General features: G+C 37.8%; 2 protein-coding genes across 4 annotated transcripts; one reads left to right on the top strand and one right to left on the bottom strand.

Moving 5' to 3' along the window:
- The first annotated feature begins 281 nt into the window (after positions 1 to 281).
- On the top strand, positions 282 to 2,529 carry LOC132263885 (ATP-binding cassette sub-family B member 10, mitochondrial). The gene is made up of 3 exons (XM_059763891.1): positions 282 to 631; positions 698 to 901; positions 965 to 2,529. Exons 1-3 carry the CDS (start codon positions 367 to 369, stop codon positions 2,458 to 2,460), a joined length of 1,965 nt encoding a protein of 654 aa, XP_059619874.1. The 5' UTR covers positions 282 to 366; the 3' UTR covers positions 2,461 to 2,529.
- A 331-nt stretch (positions 2,530 to 2,860) lies between these two features.
- On the bottom strand, positions 2,861 to 11,301 carry LOC132263886 (uncharacterized). 3 transcript variants are annotated; one of them, XM_059763894.1, is made up of 5 exons: positions 11,116 to 11,301; positions 8,573 to 8,962; positions 6,560 to 6,767; positions 4,212 to 4,769; positions 2,861 to 3,618 (listed from the first exon to the last, which is right to left on the bottom strand). In XM_059763894.1, the coding sequence occupies exons 2-5, from the start codon at positions 8,819 to 8,821 to the stop codon at positions 2,861 to 2,863; spliced, it is 1,773 nt and encodes a 590-aa protein (XP_059619877.1). In that variant the 5' UTR covers positions 8,822 to 8,962; positions 11,116 to 11,301. The 3 variants fall into 3 exon arrangements, with proteins under 3 accessions (XP_059619877.1, XP_059619875.1, XP_059619876.1); XM_059763892.1 differs by lacking the exon at positions 11,116 to 11,301 and adding an exon at positions 9,267 to 9,540; XM_059763893.1 differs by lacking the exon at positions 11,116 to 11,301 and adding an exon at positions 9,388 to 9,540.
- Between the last annotated feature and the right edge of the window lie 3,550 nt (positions 11,302 to 14,851).

Raw genomic sequence — 14,851 nt, 5'->3', positions numbered from 1 at the left:
AATATTTTAATCCAAAACAAAAAAGATAAAGATAACTTTCGCTAATCCTGTGAATGTTTTTGTTATCAAAAATTATTTTGCTGTTGGGAAGCTATATTTTTCTTAAGCGTCTGCCATTTGAGTCAAATGGAATAGCATATATGATAAAAATAACTATGAATTTAATACTTTAACCTTTTTGCTCTGCGTTGTATTTAAAAATTAAATAGCCGGAAGCTGGAGAGAGCTTTCACAATTCGAGCGAGCGAAAATGTCGAAAAAAGCTTCGTGCTGTCATGTGAAAGAGAGGTTATGTGTGTTATGATGAACCTCCAGGGTTACAGTGTTTTCCTAAACATTTACTAGGATAATAAATACAGTAAAAAGATGTTATTTCCGTCAATGAGCCTAATAAAATTGACTCGAATAGTGCTATCGAATCATAGTGTTGGAAATTCATCGGTCAGAATCCTATGCCATCAATGTTCCTCAACATTTCCACTCTTATCCCGGATCTCAAGAACCGGCTGCAAGTCCCTCATCATTGCCCGACAATGCGCTACAAAGGCTCCTGGGAAACAAGCAAAGTTCAAAACATCTGACCTGATGAGACTATTTAGGTTGGCTTCGAAGGAGAAATGGATAATTGCTGGTAGATTTATTTAAATTTTTATACTATTTGGAATCCTTGCTGACTATGATATTCTGTACATTGCAGCTGGAATTGGTTGCCTCATCGTCTCATCGAGTATTACAATGGCTGTTCCCTATGGTTTAGGGAAAATTTTGGACACCATTTACTCAGATGAATCAAAAGAAGTGGCAAAGGAGCGCCTGAAGAAGTTCTGCTTGATACTTGCGGGAATCTTTATTATTGGCGGGATTTCCAATTTCGGAAGAGTGTACTTATTCAACGGTGCCTGTAAGATGTACTGCAAATTTGCTAATATTTGATGGTCATCTTACCCTTGTGTCATATTTTCAGCTCTTCGTATCGTTCAAGACGTCCGATTGCGACTATATAGATCGATGCTGAGTCAGGAGGCGGGCTGGTTTGATCAAAGAGGCACTGGAGAGCTCGTGAACCGTCTGTCGCAGGACTCATATCTTGTGGGAAACTCGCTGAGTCAGAATATGTCTGATGGATTGCGATCCACCGTGATGGTGATCGCCGGTGTCGGCATGATGATCAATACTTCGCCTCATCTTGCGCTTGTGGGAATGTGTGTTGTTCCTGCTGTGGCAGGAATGGCTGTGGTGTATGGCAGATACGTGAGGAACATCACGAAGAGTCTCCTGGATCAATATGCTGGAATAATGAAGACAGGAGAGGAGCGCTTGGGTAATATTAAGACTGTGAAGATGTTCTGTCGAGAGGAACAAGAGAGTCAACTCTTCCTCAGTCAACTGTATGACGCTCTACTGTTGGGTTATAAGGAGGTTCGTGCTAGAGCGATTTTTTATGGATTGACTGGCCTGTCTGGTAACATTCTGATCATGTCGGTGCTCTTTTACGGTGGCAACATGGTGGCCAATGAGGAGCTTACCGTAGGCGCTCTAACATCTTTCATCCTCTATGCTGGCTACTCGGCAATCTCTATCAACGGGCTTAGCAATTTCTATACAGAACTTAACAAGGGATTGGGAGCTGCTCAGAGAATTTGGGAAATCTATGACAGGAATCCTCTAATCCCTGTGACTTTACACGAAGGAAGAAAGTTGCCATCTCTGGGTACTATAACATTTGAGAACGTGGCCTTCTACTATCCGTCACGACCTGGAAATGTCGTTTTGGAGGATCTAAATATGATAATTGAGCCGGGAACAACCACAGCTGTTGTTGGAAAGAGTGGTTCAGGAAAATCCACTATAGGTATTCTATTGCTCCGCCTTTACGATCCAACCAAGGGGCAGTTGACTCTGAATGGGGTGAACATTAAGGAGTTGGATCCTCTCTGGTTGCGCTCAAATATTGGAGCTGTTAACCAAGAACCTGTTCTCTTCAGTGGCACCATTCGGGAGAACATCCTCTACGGTGTGAATGTTGGCACAAGAATTTCTGAGGAGGAATTTCAAAGGATTGTCAGAGAAGCCCATGTGGATGAGTTCGTGCGAAGTCTCCCTCAGGGTCTGGACACGGTTGTGGGACAGCGTGGGATGATGCTAAGTGGAGGCCAAAAGCAGAGAGTTGCGATAGCTAGAGCTTTGATCAAAAATCCAGCTATTCTTCTACTTGATGAAGCTACAAGTGCCCTAGATGCTGGCTCAGAGGAGCACGTACAGGTAGCCTTGGAGTCCCTGACAAAGGGACGCACTGTTTTGACGATAGCTCATCGTCTGAGCACGATCAGGAATGCTCAGAAAATCGTGGTGTTGGATGCAGGTAGAATCGCCGAGGAGGGTACCTATGAGGAACTCTCAACGCGTGAAGAGGGCTTGTTCAAGGATTTGGTGAAAAGACAAACGTTTCAAGCGCAATAACAGCTGCCAAGGGACCAATAGGTGTTTTTTGATAGTGTAATTTATTTTCCAATAAATAGAACTTTTTGAAACAAATATTTTAATTGAAAATAATATCTGTTTTTTTTTTTTAGTAGAAATACATTTATTTGATACGCTTTCTCGGACATCTTTCTTACTTATATACATAAAAAACACAGACAAATTCACCTCTTAGAATTGCTATTCAGTTTTAATTAAATCTATAAAATACGCCTGGATGAGCATTTCCCCAAACAGACCTTTTTTATGTTAATATATTGAGAAATAATCATGAATTTTTTGTGTCTGCGCTGATCAATATGGCGCAGTAAAATAAAAGTGAAAAAATTATGCTATACCACACGTGGAATCATTCCGAATATCTGGGTTAATGGCAAGCCTACGAACAATACTTGAGTTTTAATTCGCGTCGCAAGATCTTGCCCGTGGCACTCTTTGGGATTGCCTCAAGAAATTCAACGCCACCATCGAGACGCTTGTAGGAGGCTACTTTGCCGGCCACAAACTCCTGCAGCTCCTTTTCAGTCACTTCTGAGCCAGTTTTGCTCACAATGAACGCTCTTGGCACTTCACCATTCACCGGATGTGGAATCCCGATCACGGCAGCATCTGCCACTTTGGGATGGTCGCGCAGCAATTCTTCCAGTTCGGCGGGTGGCACTTGGAAGCCCTTCACCTTGATAAGCTCCTTGAGACGATCTGTGATGTAGAAATGATTGTTCTCGTCATAGTACGCCATGTCGCCGGTTCGGAGCCAACCATCCTCATGCAACATCTCATCAGTGGCATCCTTGCGATTATGGTAGCCTCGCATGATTTGGGGTCCACGCACGAGTAGCTCACCCACCTTGTTCGGCCCCAAACCCGTCCTAGTGGGGTCACTGATGTCCACTACCTTAGCCTGAGTATTGGGCAATGGTTCACCCACGGAGGCATAGTTATTGCTGCCCACGGAGCTCATTAGCACAACTGGAGATGTTTCTGTCAGGCCGTATCCCTGTACGAATTCCACACCTGGAGCACGAGAGGTAAAGCGCTCAGCATCTGGGGCACCCATTGGAGCAGCTCCAGACATTACAATGCGAATGCTTTCAGTATGACGAGGCTGTACTTTATCGTGATGTCCAAGCATGATTACTATAAATGAACAAAAAAGTTGACTGTCATATAACATGATGTAATGAAGAAAAATCAAGAAAAACTTATCCTTGAGGTTCTTTATAAAAGTTATTAAGTACTTTTCTTAAAAAAATCTATCTGTTGCATTCATTGCATTACAATAATACGCATAATAAGAAAGCAACATTTTCGTAATTATAATCTTGATTGATAACAATACAAATCTTTATCTACTCAATTTGTCAAGATAAAAAAGCATGTAGTAAAAATGTGTGGGTAATTTACTGACAGAGCAGAATTTTCTGATAATATACTTATCAAAATTGACTACATAATATCAGTAATTCTTCGTTCAATTACGACGAATATAGTGTAATTTTGCATTTTTCATGTTGAAATCATATACTAATTATACTGCTCAAATAACAGACGTTTTGAGTGATGGCGTGTAGATATATAAGTTTTTTTTGTAGTGTCTTGTTTGTCGTAAGTGACTGTGTTATCATTAGCAGCAAATTGCACGATGAAATACTATACAAAAACAGTGATGTCAATATAGTTGAGTAAATTAAGCTAAATTTTAGGCTTTCAACTTAGGAGTAAAAACTTACTGATTGGCGGAACAAGATGAAGAACAGACCCTTTGTACTTTGTCATCACATTCAGGAAACTGTCTGGATGGAATCTGGGTAGTGTGACGATCTTGCATCCGTGCCACAATTTTGAAATCAGGGTCACGGTGAGTCCGTAGATGTGGAAGAAAGGTAGAACGCACGGAAGGACGTCCTGATAATCCGAAGTAGTGGGCTGAATGATGGATATGTCACCGGTTTTGGCTTTCAGCATTTCGCAGTTTGATGTAATGTTACGGTGTGTGAGTTGAACACCCTTGGGCAGGCCCGTGGTGCCTGATGAGTAGGGTAGAAAAGCGATGTCCTCGATGGAGATATTCGGACGCTGGAGTGAGGAGAAGTCCACTCCGTGTGGATTTATCAACTCGGCGAAATCAATAGCGCCTTCGGGCAAAGGTTCAGTGGCTTTGTGGCGAACTGCAGCGATCATGATGGATTTCTTGGACAGAGCGCAAGCCTCTTTAACAACATTGAAGCGCTCCACCGTTGTGATGACGAAATTAGCATCAGCATCCAACAGTTGACGACAAATTTCATCTGCAAGGAAGGATCATATTGCTTTGGTTATTAAGAAAGTATGTGTATATATGTAGTTCCCATGGAAATTGAATATCTTGAAAATTGCCCTTTGATTCATTCGATTTTACCCCGATTATAATTTGTACTGGTTGTTATCGTAAGTGTGTGCTCGTAGACAAATCACATTATCTCCCAATACGCTATTGAATTTAATTCATTGCCCAGATAACACATTCCTCTAGATTATCAGTCTTTTTCGTTTCAATCTAAAGTGGATATTTCAATACATCACGTGCCATTGGTCGTTATCAGGCACTTCACTTTCGACCGTCTATGGCGAGACTATGTACTTATTTTTCTACAACTCCCAAATAATTCTTTTCTGCAGTTCCGTATGTGTTTTTAAAGTTTAATTGTCGTAAGAGATGAAAAAATGCCGAAAGGAAGAAAATTGCGTATTTGGTTGATACGTTTCTACGTTTTTCATGATAGGAATATTTTTACGAATGTTGTAAAAAAACTACAAACTTATGTAACGACTCTGTCATCTAATCAGAGTAAGAAAATAAAAGCATAACGAAAGAAATAAAATGATGAGGTCGCGTCTGTCAAATTGGTTGAAAACGTAATCGAAGAAATAAATCGATTTAGAATTTAACACTTTGGACTTTATGTTTATAAAAGGAAGTGAGCAATATCGCGCAATTCAATATTATTGTTTACATTTCTCGCTATATATCATGGTTCAATCAAATCAAAATGACACTGAGAAACGGAAAAAAAATTTGATGATTGTGATGTTATTCGCTTGAAATGTACTGTATTTTTGCACATTCCTCTGTAGTGTAATTCTATTGACAAGTCAATAGGCGTATATTTCTCAATTCACAGCTTATTTGATACAAATGAAGTTTCACAAAACGCATTCCAAACTTCACAAAATAAAGTTCTTATAAATGCACTTTACTTGGCCAAGTTGAATCAAATGGAATTGAATGCCGTCCACCTCTGAATAAAGGTCAAATGCTATTTTATTTATTTATACTTCTCGTGTGAAACCTACGTGTATAGGTAATTTTGAATTGCTAATAATTGTGGTTGAATTGATTTATTTTTTTCGTTTCAACAAATTCTACTTTAAGTTTGTTTTAATAATTATTTTTGTTGTGTAAATATACCTATCTTTCATTGGCTTCTACTGCAATATCGTTGTGCAAATTTGATATCATTCTCAAGAAGAGAGCAAACAAGAGTTCATTAACCTCGTGGGCGTGATATTTTGCATTTATAGGAGAAGTCCGAGGCATTTGTATCTGTCTTAATGCAAATGTGAATTCAAAAAGAAAATTTGTATGCAATAGAGTAATGTTTCGCGGAGAGCATGAAATATTTCTCTGTGCGTATTTTCACGCGCTGTCAATACTGCCGAATACGTTGGGGTAATCTCCCACATTATCCCATATTTTAGCAATTTAATTGCTGTGATAATATTAAATCACTCCGATATATTGATTTAATCCGTTGAGCATTTAATTGTTCCATTTAACGTTCCAATTTTGCTGCAATTCATGCGAAATAATGATGACAACATTTGATTGGTCTATAAGTACATTTTCCCACATTCACAAACATATTTACTAACACTATGTGATCAATTTGTTTAGTCTACAATGAATTGCACTGGAATTTTTCCAACTCGTGTGTTAAGCACTCGCTCACATTGAACATTGTTGAGGTAGATTAGCTTTGGAAGCCAATTATGAGCATTTTTTTCTATACAGCAGTCAATAGCCAAAAAGTACACCTACCAGGAGTGTAAATTGGATTTACTGTCGTAACCACGAGACCCGCCTCGAGTGCTCCCAGAGCGGCGATGGGGAACTCAGGCAGGTTTGGCAGGCACACAGCAATCGAAGTGCCCTGCTTCAGGCCCATTTTCTGCAGACGCACGGCCAGTGCCGCACAGTGGTCCCGCATCTCCGCATACGTGTACTGACGATCTGTTATACCGCAGACCTGTTGTTCAGAGATAGACAAATTAAAATGACATTAAACTTGTTTCATTGGCTAATATGAGGAGATAATTTTACACAGTGCGGCCGGACAATTTGCAAGTTCAACACCAAGGCCACAGCGAAAGCTTTTGCGTTTAAGTTTTTGCACATCAAATTTGATTAATACATATCTGTCACATATTTACTAGAATGTGTTGTTTTGAATATTCGGTATAATTACATAGATGTGTGGTTGTATGTTTCTCATGAAAAGAATAATTGAAATTGAAGGCATTTTGTAGAAATACACATCAAATAGAATTTCAAAATACCTTAATTCTTCTCTTAACCAGTAAATAACTCCTTGGCATGAGGAATTTCATTGAGAAAGACAGCAATTTTATATAATAAACAAATCTAAAAATACACTTTACTATGTATTGGAGGGCGATGGGTGCATGTCGCTAGATTGATCACTTGCAATTTCGCCTTAATTGTTGTCGCTAAATTGACCATCATCTACGTTGCAATAAATAAATTGGACGGAAGATGTCCACGAGACGAGAAGTCGTCCAAAGTCCAAAAGTCCATCGAGCATTGACAGAAACGAGTTGGTCTCTCGGCGTTTAGTTAAATGACCGGTTTATGGATGCCATACACAGATTCCCAATAGATTGTATACAACTTCTTTTCTTCTGGGAGAAATGTGACGATTTCTAAGTTTGGTGTTTATTGTTTTTGGGTCGAGAAACTTCTCGAGAAAGTTTGGATTTCTTGGCATTTTGCTTGGGATTTGATAGACAGCTGGAATATTTGTAAAATAAGATTATATTTTTGGTATATTTGGTCGCCCAGTCAGGTGAATAATTGCCTCGCTGATAAGATAACAGCCATGAGGGATTTCTCTGGTGATTTAGTGTTGATTTGGACTCTTGAATTGACGCGAATTTACTACTTTGCGTGGCATGTAAAATTACCATCGCACGGTTCTTGATGGTGGATATCCTGTTTAATCCGGATTATACGAAGTGGACAGGTATCCAAAGTTCATACTGGGGGAAATAGTGTGGGAACGTGGATGCCAAAATTGCTCTTTTGCATTTTTTGCTTGGGCTCTGAACCAAATGAGCGACGTCACGTCAGTGTTATTTATTAGATCGTGTGTCTCGTAGTATTTTGGATTTCTAGCGCTACATTGCATAATCATTGGTGAAAAAAACACTCTGGCGTTAGACTCTGACCTATTTTATTTTATACGTCCCATAGTTAAATTATTAATTGTTTGATGACGGTATCCATCTGACATAGATAATTTTTCTTGCGATTGCGGAATACACCCGAGAAGAAGAAATATTATTATAGTAGTAAGAGATATATTTCTTCAAAGCATTTCCTATTTCTTATGTGCGAAAAATGATTAGTTAATGGATTTTATACTTCTGAATATTTATTTATTCTATGCAATTGAAGAAATTTAATGAACAAATTGAAAGCAATTTGTTAATGGGTCTAATATATCAATAAGAGATAGGAGTGATATTAAGTTTACAAGCCGTGATCACTTATCTCAACTTACAAAGTAGAATTGAAAGTCTGCAAACTGAGCTATAATTATAGACAATCATGAATAATATTTCTTCCATGTATGCATAAGATATTCCAGACAGTTTGTATATATGTATAAACAATAAGATGTCCTACAACACGTGACACGTGACTTTTGCGTATGATTAGAGTCATAGAACTTTTTTTTACATCTGATTTTATGTTACAAATATTTTCCTCTCAATCATTTACTATATACTAATAGAGGAAATTCACACTCACCGCAGCCACTTTATTTTCCCACTGTTGTATATTGCTCCACACATATTGGTCGATAGTGCAGTTGGGAATATTGATGCTCTCGAAAGGTGAATTCTTCACGAATCCCGGCTCCGCTGGATAAGAATAAAAACGCTCATATTCACACGTCCTGGACAGTTCCTCATTCTGCTGTTGTCTGGTACTGAGGAATCTGATGCATGACTTCCTGGCCAGGTTTACCAAGCGTGCCGAAGCAGGTATGCTCATCATGTTTCACGTGTATTAACTAAAGAAATTTTACACTTTAATCACGATGCGTTATTGTCACAGACACGAACGAATGTCTCCACAGTCGTCGGATGTTTCACTATTTCTGATCTTTGATGAATTCTTCTGGCGTTCACACTGTACCTAAAATTACAGTGAGATGTGATCACGTGTGCGACACGATTCTAAACTAGAGGAAATATGTATTGAGACAGCTAAAAGAAGGGCACAGAGGACAGAGGAGTATTTGTGACTAGACGATTACACACACTGTCTTTCAACCTAATCAGAAATAATTCCATTATTGAAAAGCCCTTGGACATAGCTATTATTTGAATATATATCTCCAAACGTTTTGGGGTCACGCAGACGTTCATGATAGGACTGGTGATCATTAGGGAAAGGGCATTGTAGATTAAGAACTAGTACAAAATCTATTTGAAATCACCTCAAACTAAAGTCTAATTCCTATATATCCCCACTACACTTTTTTCCTCTTCCTTTTAAATTGTTCACACGCTGTGTTGCTTTTAATAGCAATTAAAGTAATAACAAAAGTCGTCACAAACCTAAATGGAATGACAGGAAAAAGAACAAAGTATTGCGAAACACGAGAATTTCCCACTCTTTTGGTCGAATTTATAAAAATTGACTAAATACAGCATCAAGTGGGAAATAATAACCACAATGCAACAAAACTCGATTGCTCGACGGTTTCGAGACAACTGAATGTTGACGAGCGTTTTGTGAAGTCTGAAGCCTAAACACTGAGATATGGTGTGGAGAGTGTCTGTGTAGTGAAAGAAAATGCTTGTGCAGAGTTGTATTGAAGATCTCGAAGTCACTATATGGCGAGCAGAGGGAAGGCGGTGATCTTAAGAGCAAGGCAACGTCTTGCACGAAGGAGAACAGCTCACATGAATTTTATTGTTTTTGTATGCATGCTTAGCACTGCTGTAGTAAAGTAACGTGAAGTCTCATCTATATGCCAAAAAGGTTCAGTAAAGTATACCTTGGAGAAATTATTTTTTAACATTTAATTAAGCAGTAGACACGATGCCGTATAAACATCTTAATATGGGGTTGTTTCTAATCATTCCTTATACATTCAAATTATTTTTATACACATACGGATTAAAAATATTCTGTTGCAGTGAGAACTTTATAAAAACAATGAGAGATTGTTTTTATTCTCTTAAAATTGAGTTCATGTAGTGAATCTGAGTCCACTTGACTTTTAAGAAAGGGAACCATATAAATATGTAGATTTATGAATTTATTATGGCTTAGTCTATTCAAACAATGTAAATGAAATAAGGCAAAATGTAAATTTTCATTTTTATTCATAAGATATAAAATTTTCCCGTTTGAATTTTGCCTCGAATACAGTTTAAGCATCACAGAACTTCAAAAAGTGATTCAAATCTGGCAAGTTAAAGCAGTTCTTAGGTACTAAGTCATAGATTGTGTGATAATTTAGTAATCTCAATCTGGTTTTCACATATTGCACACACTCTAGCAATTATTGAACTATTTTTCGTTAGATATTATGAATATATCAACAAGACGCCAAAACAATTTGGCGCATAAGACATACATACATAAATGTCTCAGAAAGTGTGTGCAGAAAAGACTACATTTCTCAACTCGCGTCTCAGAATTTCCCATTTATCTCTCTCAAAGACAATTGTGATAAGGCGAAATCTTGAAACGTACTGAATGTACAACGATTCTCGTTTTCACTGTGTGGAATAAAATATCACACGCCGTGGTGTTTCGACTGAATTATTTATTCATTTGCACTCTATCACAAAATGTACAGTCCTTTTGGGAGTTTTTTTTCATGACAGTGGAACACGGGGATTTAAAAATGCAAATATGTAAGACAAAGTGAATTTTACTGCTCCGAGCGTAAACAAAAATTATTTTCAATAATTGATGTGTTACTTGCATTATTTTGCCCCAGGTTTATTGTCTTGCATTTTATAAGCCAACGCTTTTTTATGTAAACCAATGAAGTATGCGGAAGCACATAGAAGGAGAATTATGAAATTTTTATACCCGAAAAACCCAGTCGTCGTCTACTAAACCACTTAGCACTCTGTCGAGAAAGCACACACAGAAATTTGTAAATTTACAACGCAGTGTGAGGTCAACAGGATGGCGTTTGAACAGCATAAAAAATAGTGTATAGAAAAGAAATATACAATTGGCCTACAATTGCACGATGTCAAAAGGAGGGATAGGACTTTATATAAGATATACTGACATAAAATGGAGTCAGGGCCACTGTTTACCTGGAACTTGAGACTTCCTTCGACGCGCACTGTCAGTGAGGCAAGAGTTTTGGGAAAAATTCAATTGCACGGCTTTTGAACACAATTTACGTAGTGGTATCGTTGCAAATGGCACTTGAGTCATTGACTTACTCACGCAAATAGTTCACAAAAATACACCTTCACAATGTGATGAGAAATAATTGCGTTTTGGCGCACAAGCCCAGAATAGTGTCATGGATTTGGTGAAAGTAGACGCTCGACTAGTCGACAGGGGATGATGACGTACGCAGAAAGTGGATGATTCCATCCCAGACAACCTTTCACTCACACAAGCAAATTTGGATCCCTCTTCCCCTTCGTGGCCAGCTGGATTGTGTTGGTGTGTTTGGACGGCCAAATTGGGAAGAAGGGCCACAAAGCGGCATGATGTGGTTGCAACGTAGTACTACAAGGCGAATAGGGGTGGTTTTTACATAGTGTGAAGTGGGGGTGTTGGCAACGAGAGGAGCAGAACGATCTATGATGTATGTTTCACACGGCGATACCTACGAGCGGACAGGGTGGTAACAGATAAAAATTCTAGATTTAAGACTTAACAATTTGAATCCACTTTACATAAAGATAAGGTATGCCCCAATTACATATAAGTGAGATAGTAAAAAAAATGATTTTAGAAAAAAATATACCGCAATATTTTCTTCTTAAGAATCGAAAGAACTCGCAACTGGTGCATCTGAGAAATGATCTTTTGTAGTGCCACCCTGTGGAAACATCGAATTCAATGGGGAGGGAATGCGCCTGTGCTGTGGTGACTTTACAAATCGTCATGTAAGACTGCTAGTCTATGTTTCGGGCGCAGCCAGTTGTATTTAGAGCTTAGAGCTTTCAGTAGGGAACCCCTCGCGTTGTGTCCAGTGAGTGAATGTGGGGATCTTTCTGAAAGCAACTTTTTGGGTGAAGTCAGAAGAAGGCCAACCAAGAAGCTCTTTCTCTAATATTGGACACATTTAACTACAACTCACGGCAAAAAGAACTTGCATTGATTATTTGTGAATCGTCTTGAGAAGAAAAGTGTAGAGTTTTAGTGGTAAAATTGTGAGAAATAGCAATGTGAAGTGAGAAATTACATATTGGATACACTTTCCTTTGTGGTGCCACTCATTTTTCCTTCCTTTTCGAGTTTTTCTACCCCTCCCATATTCGCTCCCATTATGTGGAATACATTAAACCAAGCGAATGCTTCTGTGTGTGTATTGACCGGATTTTAATTTATGCAAATATTGTGTAATAATCCAATTCTTCAAACCGTCTTAACACACTTAAGTGCAAACTTTTTACTGGCGAAGCTTATGTGCTTGCATTCAGTGGCAGGAGCAATATTACGGTCACTCGGTGGAATTTATATGGATTGAATTGTGTTGGAAAGACTACAAGCAATTACTGAGACAAATAACCCTCAAGTTAATTACATAATTGATAGGGTTCTGAAGCAGGAGATACTTGACTTCCGGAAAGGGATTTTCCATTGCAAAAGGAAAAAAGAATTATTATAAGAAAGAAACGCGATATGTTTTGGGTAGAATTTTGGCCCGATGCCCGCATCCATTTGGCTTGTATTTAGTATATAAAAATATTAAGACAAATAGACTAGCAAATAACATTTTATTTGAATGTGATATTTACAAATGCTCGAGTATCAAATGCTGGAATACTAATGGCCAAAACACTTATTTTACAGCGTTTTTGGAACTTAAAAGTTTTGTAAAATATGGAAAGAATTTTTTATCTGTAAATGCGCTATTTAATTAAAAACGAATTTTTTACCTACCCATGCCAATTAATCTTTATTCTTAACTTTTGCTTTATAAAGTTCATAAAACTTTTTTTATCTTGACATTTTTTTGCAGTTTCTTCTCCTTTGTTTGTTGTATCCACAAGACTACGCGCTTATTGTAAAGGGTTCTGTATTACATAATCCACCGTCAGTGGTGCTTTTGTGTGTTACCTACATAAATAAAGAATCACTGATGACGATATTAATGATAATGATGACGATGTCAGTGTCAGAAATCACAATGTATACAATACATACAGCACAATGTAGCCTTCTTTATTCCCTTTTTCGCGCTCTGTTTCACTCCCTTTTGCAGAAAATTCACACAGACACTTTTTAATCATTTGCACAAGGGGATAATTCTATCTGTGTGATATATTTAAAGACGAGTGGATGGGGTTCTTTTGGTGGTGTTAATCACGTAACTTCGCATTTCAAATGAAAGTAAGATACGATAAAAGGGAATTTCATCAAATTGAAAGATTCTTAGGTAATCTCAGAAATATAAAGCCAAACGGTTGCAATCATGTTTGCATACTTTGAAAATAATTATCTGTTAGTAAAATTATGTAAAATTATATTTTCTGAATTGGGGAAAACACGAAACCCTTCACAGATTATTTAAATTATTTATTTTCGTGATAATAAAAGCCGTTTGTGGTTGTTAACTGCTGCTTCATGACGGCTTTTATAAGATAAGTTAAAACGGTTGAAACCAAGTGATAATATCAAATGGAATTGAATGAAATGAAACATGGCCATGATTTCATTGAAACCGAAAGAGTTTTCATGAGTTTACCACTCAATGAGTCCGCTACCCTTTCTTTTTACCACTCGAGGCTGTTTGTGAAACGTCCCTTGTTCTCATCGGGTCATGATTGTCTGCTCAAAAATAAGTCAGTGTCAACAGTATAATAAATCTTTTGTATACTCACTCGGCAATTCAGTGTGAAAAGTTTAACAAAGACTCAATTAGTAGACTAATTTCTTGAAATGTCTTAGAATTTGTGTAGCAACTCATACGATGAACTTTCAAGTACTTTTCAAATTTTTACCACTTAACAATTTTCTCCACGTCTTCAGACTATGCAAAAAAAATACTAGACGAAATTTGCTCCAGCAATTTCCATAATGTGTAGTACCTACCTGTTCCGTTAGTTCTGGACGTTTGCCTATAGAGCATAGTGCGAAACCGGCATAAGTGCAGCAAAAAGTGTAAATTTCTCCTTAAACTACATTCTTATAAGAGTCGGTATTGTGTTTATGAAGGTCAGTTTTATACAGTAAAAATTCTCCTCCCTCATTCCCATGGAAACTCGTGAAAATTGCACAACGGAAGTGGAATGGGAATGGGAGGCAAAGAAGGTGTGAGATGGTAATAAAACGGCATTCATACAAGAAACTACAGCTGGGTGGGAGTATGAAAAAGTGGGAGTTGGACGATAAAGAAATTTTCCAGCCTGAACAGAAATCAATAAAAGTACCTCTACAAAAATATATCAGGGAATAAAATCGATTGTATTGAAGTTTATTATTTGTCGTTTTGTGAACAAAAAAGCACCCATCTCGCGGGCTTTATTGCACAACTCTGTATTCATGAGATTAAAATTTCTTGCAAATTTCACCTCGCGTGTCGTTTTCTCCGCCACACAGCAACTTTTCGTCCATTGCGCCCTATTCTCAGTAAATAGTCCAATGATCTTCCCACGAGTTGTGCCTTCTTGCCAAACTGTTTACCATCAAAACCCACACAAAAGAAAAGCTATAAAATTTGTCTCCTAATAGTTATAGAATGGGTCATACACACATATATTGCTAAAATTTATTATTTTTGTTATCTCTAATATTTTTAATACTTCATTCACATGTTTATTATAGAAAAAATTGTCGAATTGGATATATTTAATATTTTCACCTATA

Source organism: Phlebotomus argentipes, unplaced genomic scaffold (genome assembly GCF_947086385.1).
Source record: "Phlebotomus argentipes unplaced genomic scaffold, Phlebotomus argentipes genome assembly contig_39, whole genome shotgun sequence".
NCBI classification, from domain to species: Eukaryota; Metazoa; Arthropoda; class Insecta; order Diptera; family Psychodidae; genus Phlebotomus; species Phlebotomus argentipes.
The sequence above is the reverse complement of the archived record's forward strand: the minus strand, read 5'-3'. Positions and strand labels throughout refer to the sequence as shown.

Bases quoted from the DNA above. Each gene is read 5' to 3' on its own strand.
- LOC132263885 (XM_059763891.1), top strand. From the start codon at position 367: ATGTTATTTCCGTCAATGAGCCTAATAAAATTGACTCGAATAGTGCTA. The intron at 632-697 runs GTAGATTTATTT...TGTACATTGCAG, and splicing joins GGAGAAATGGATAATTGCTG to CTGGAATTGGTTGCCTCATC. The intron at 902-964 runs GTAAGATGTACT...TCATATTTTCAG, and splicing joins GTACTTATTCAACGGTGCCT to CTCTTCGTATCGTTCAAGAC.
- LOC132263886 (XM_059763894.1), bottom strand. From the start codon at position 8,821: ATGATGAGCATACCTGCTTCGGCACGCTTGGTAAACCTGGCCAGGAAG. The intron at 4,770-6,559 runs GTAGGTGTACTT...CCTTCCTTGCAG, and splicing joins AAATCCAATTTACACTCCTG to ATGAAATTTGTCGTCAACTG. The intron at 3,619-4,211 runs GTAAGTTTTTAC...GTTCATTTATAG, and splicing joins TCATCTTGTTCCGCCAATCA to TAATCATGCTTGGACATCAC.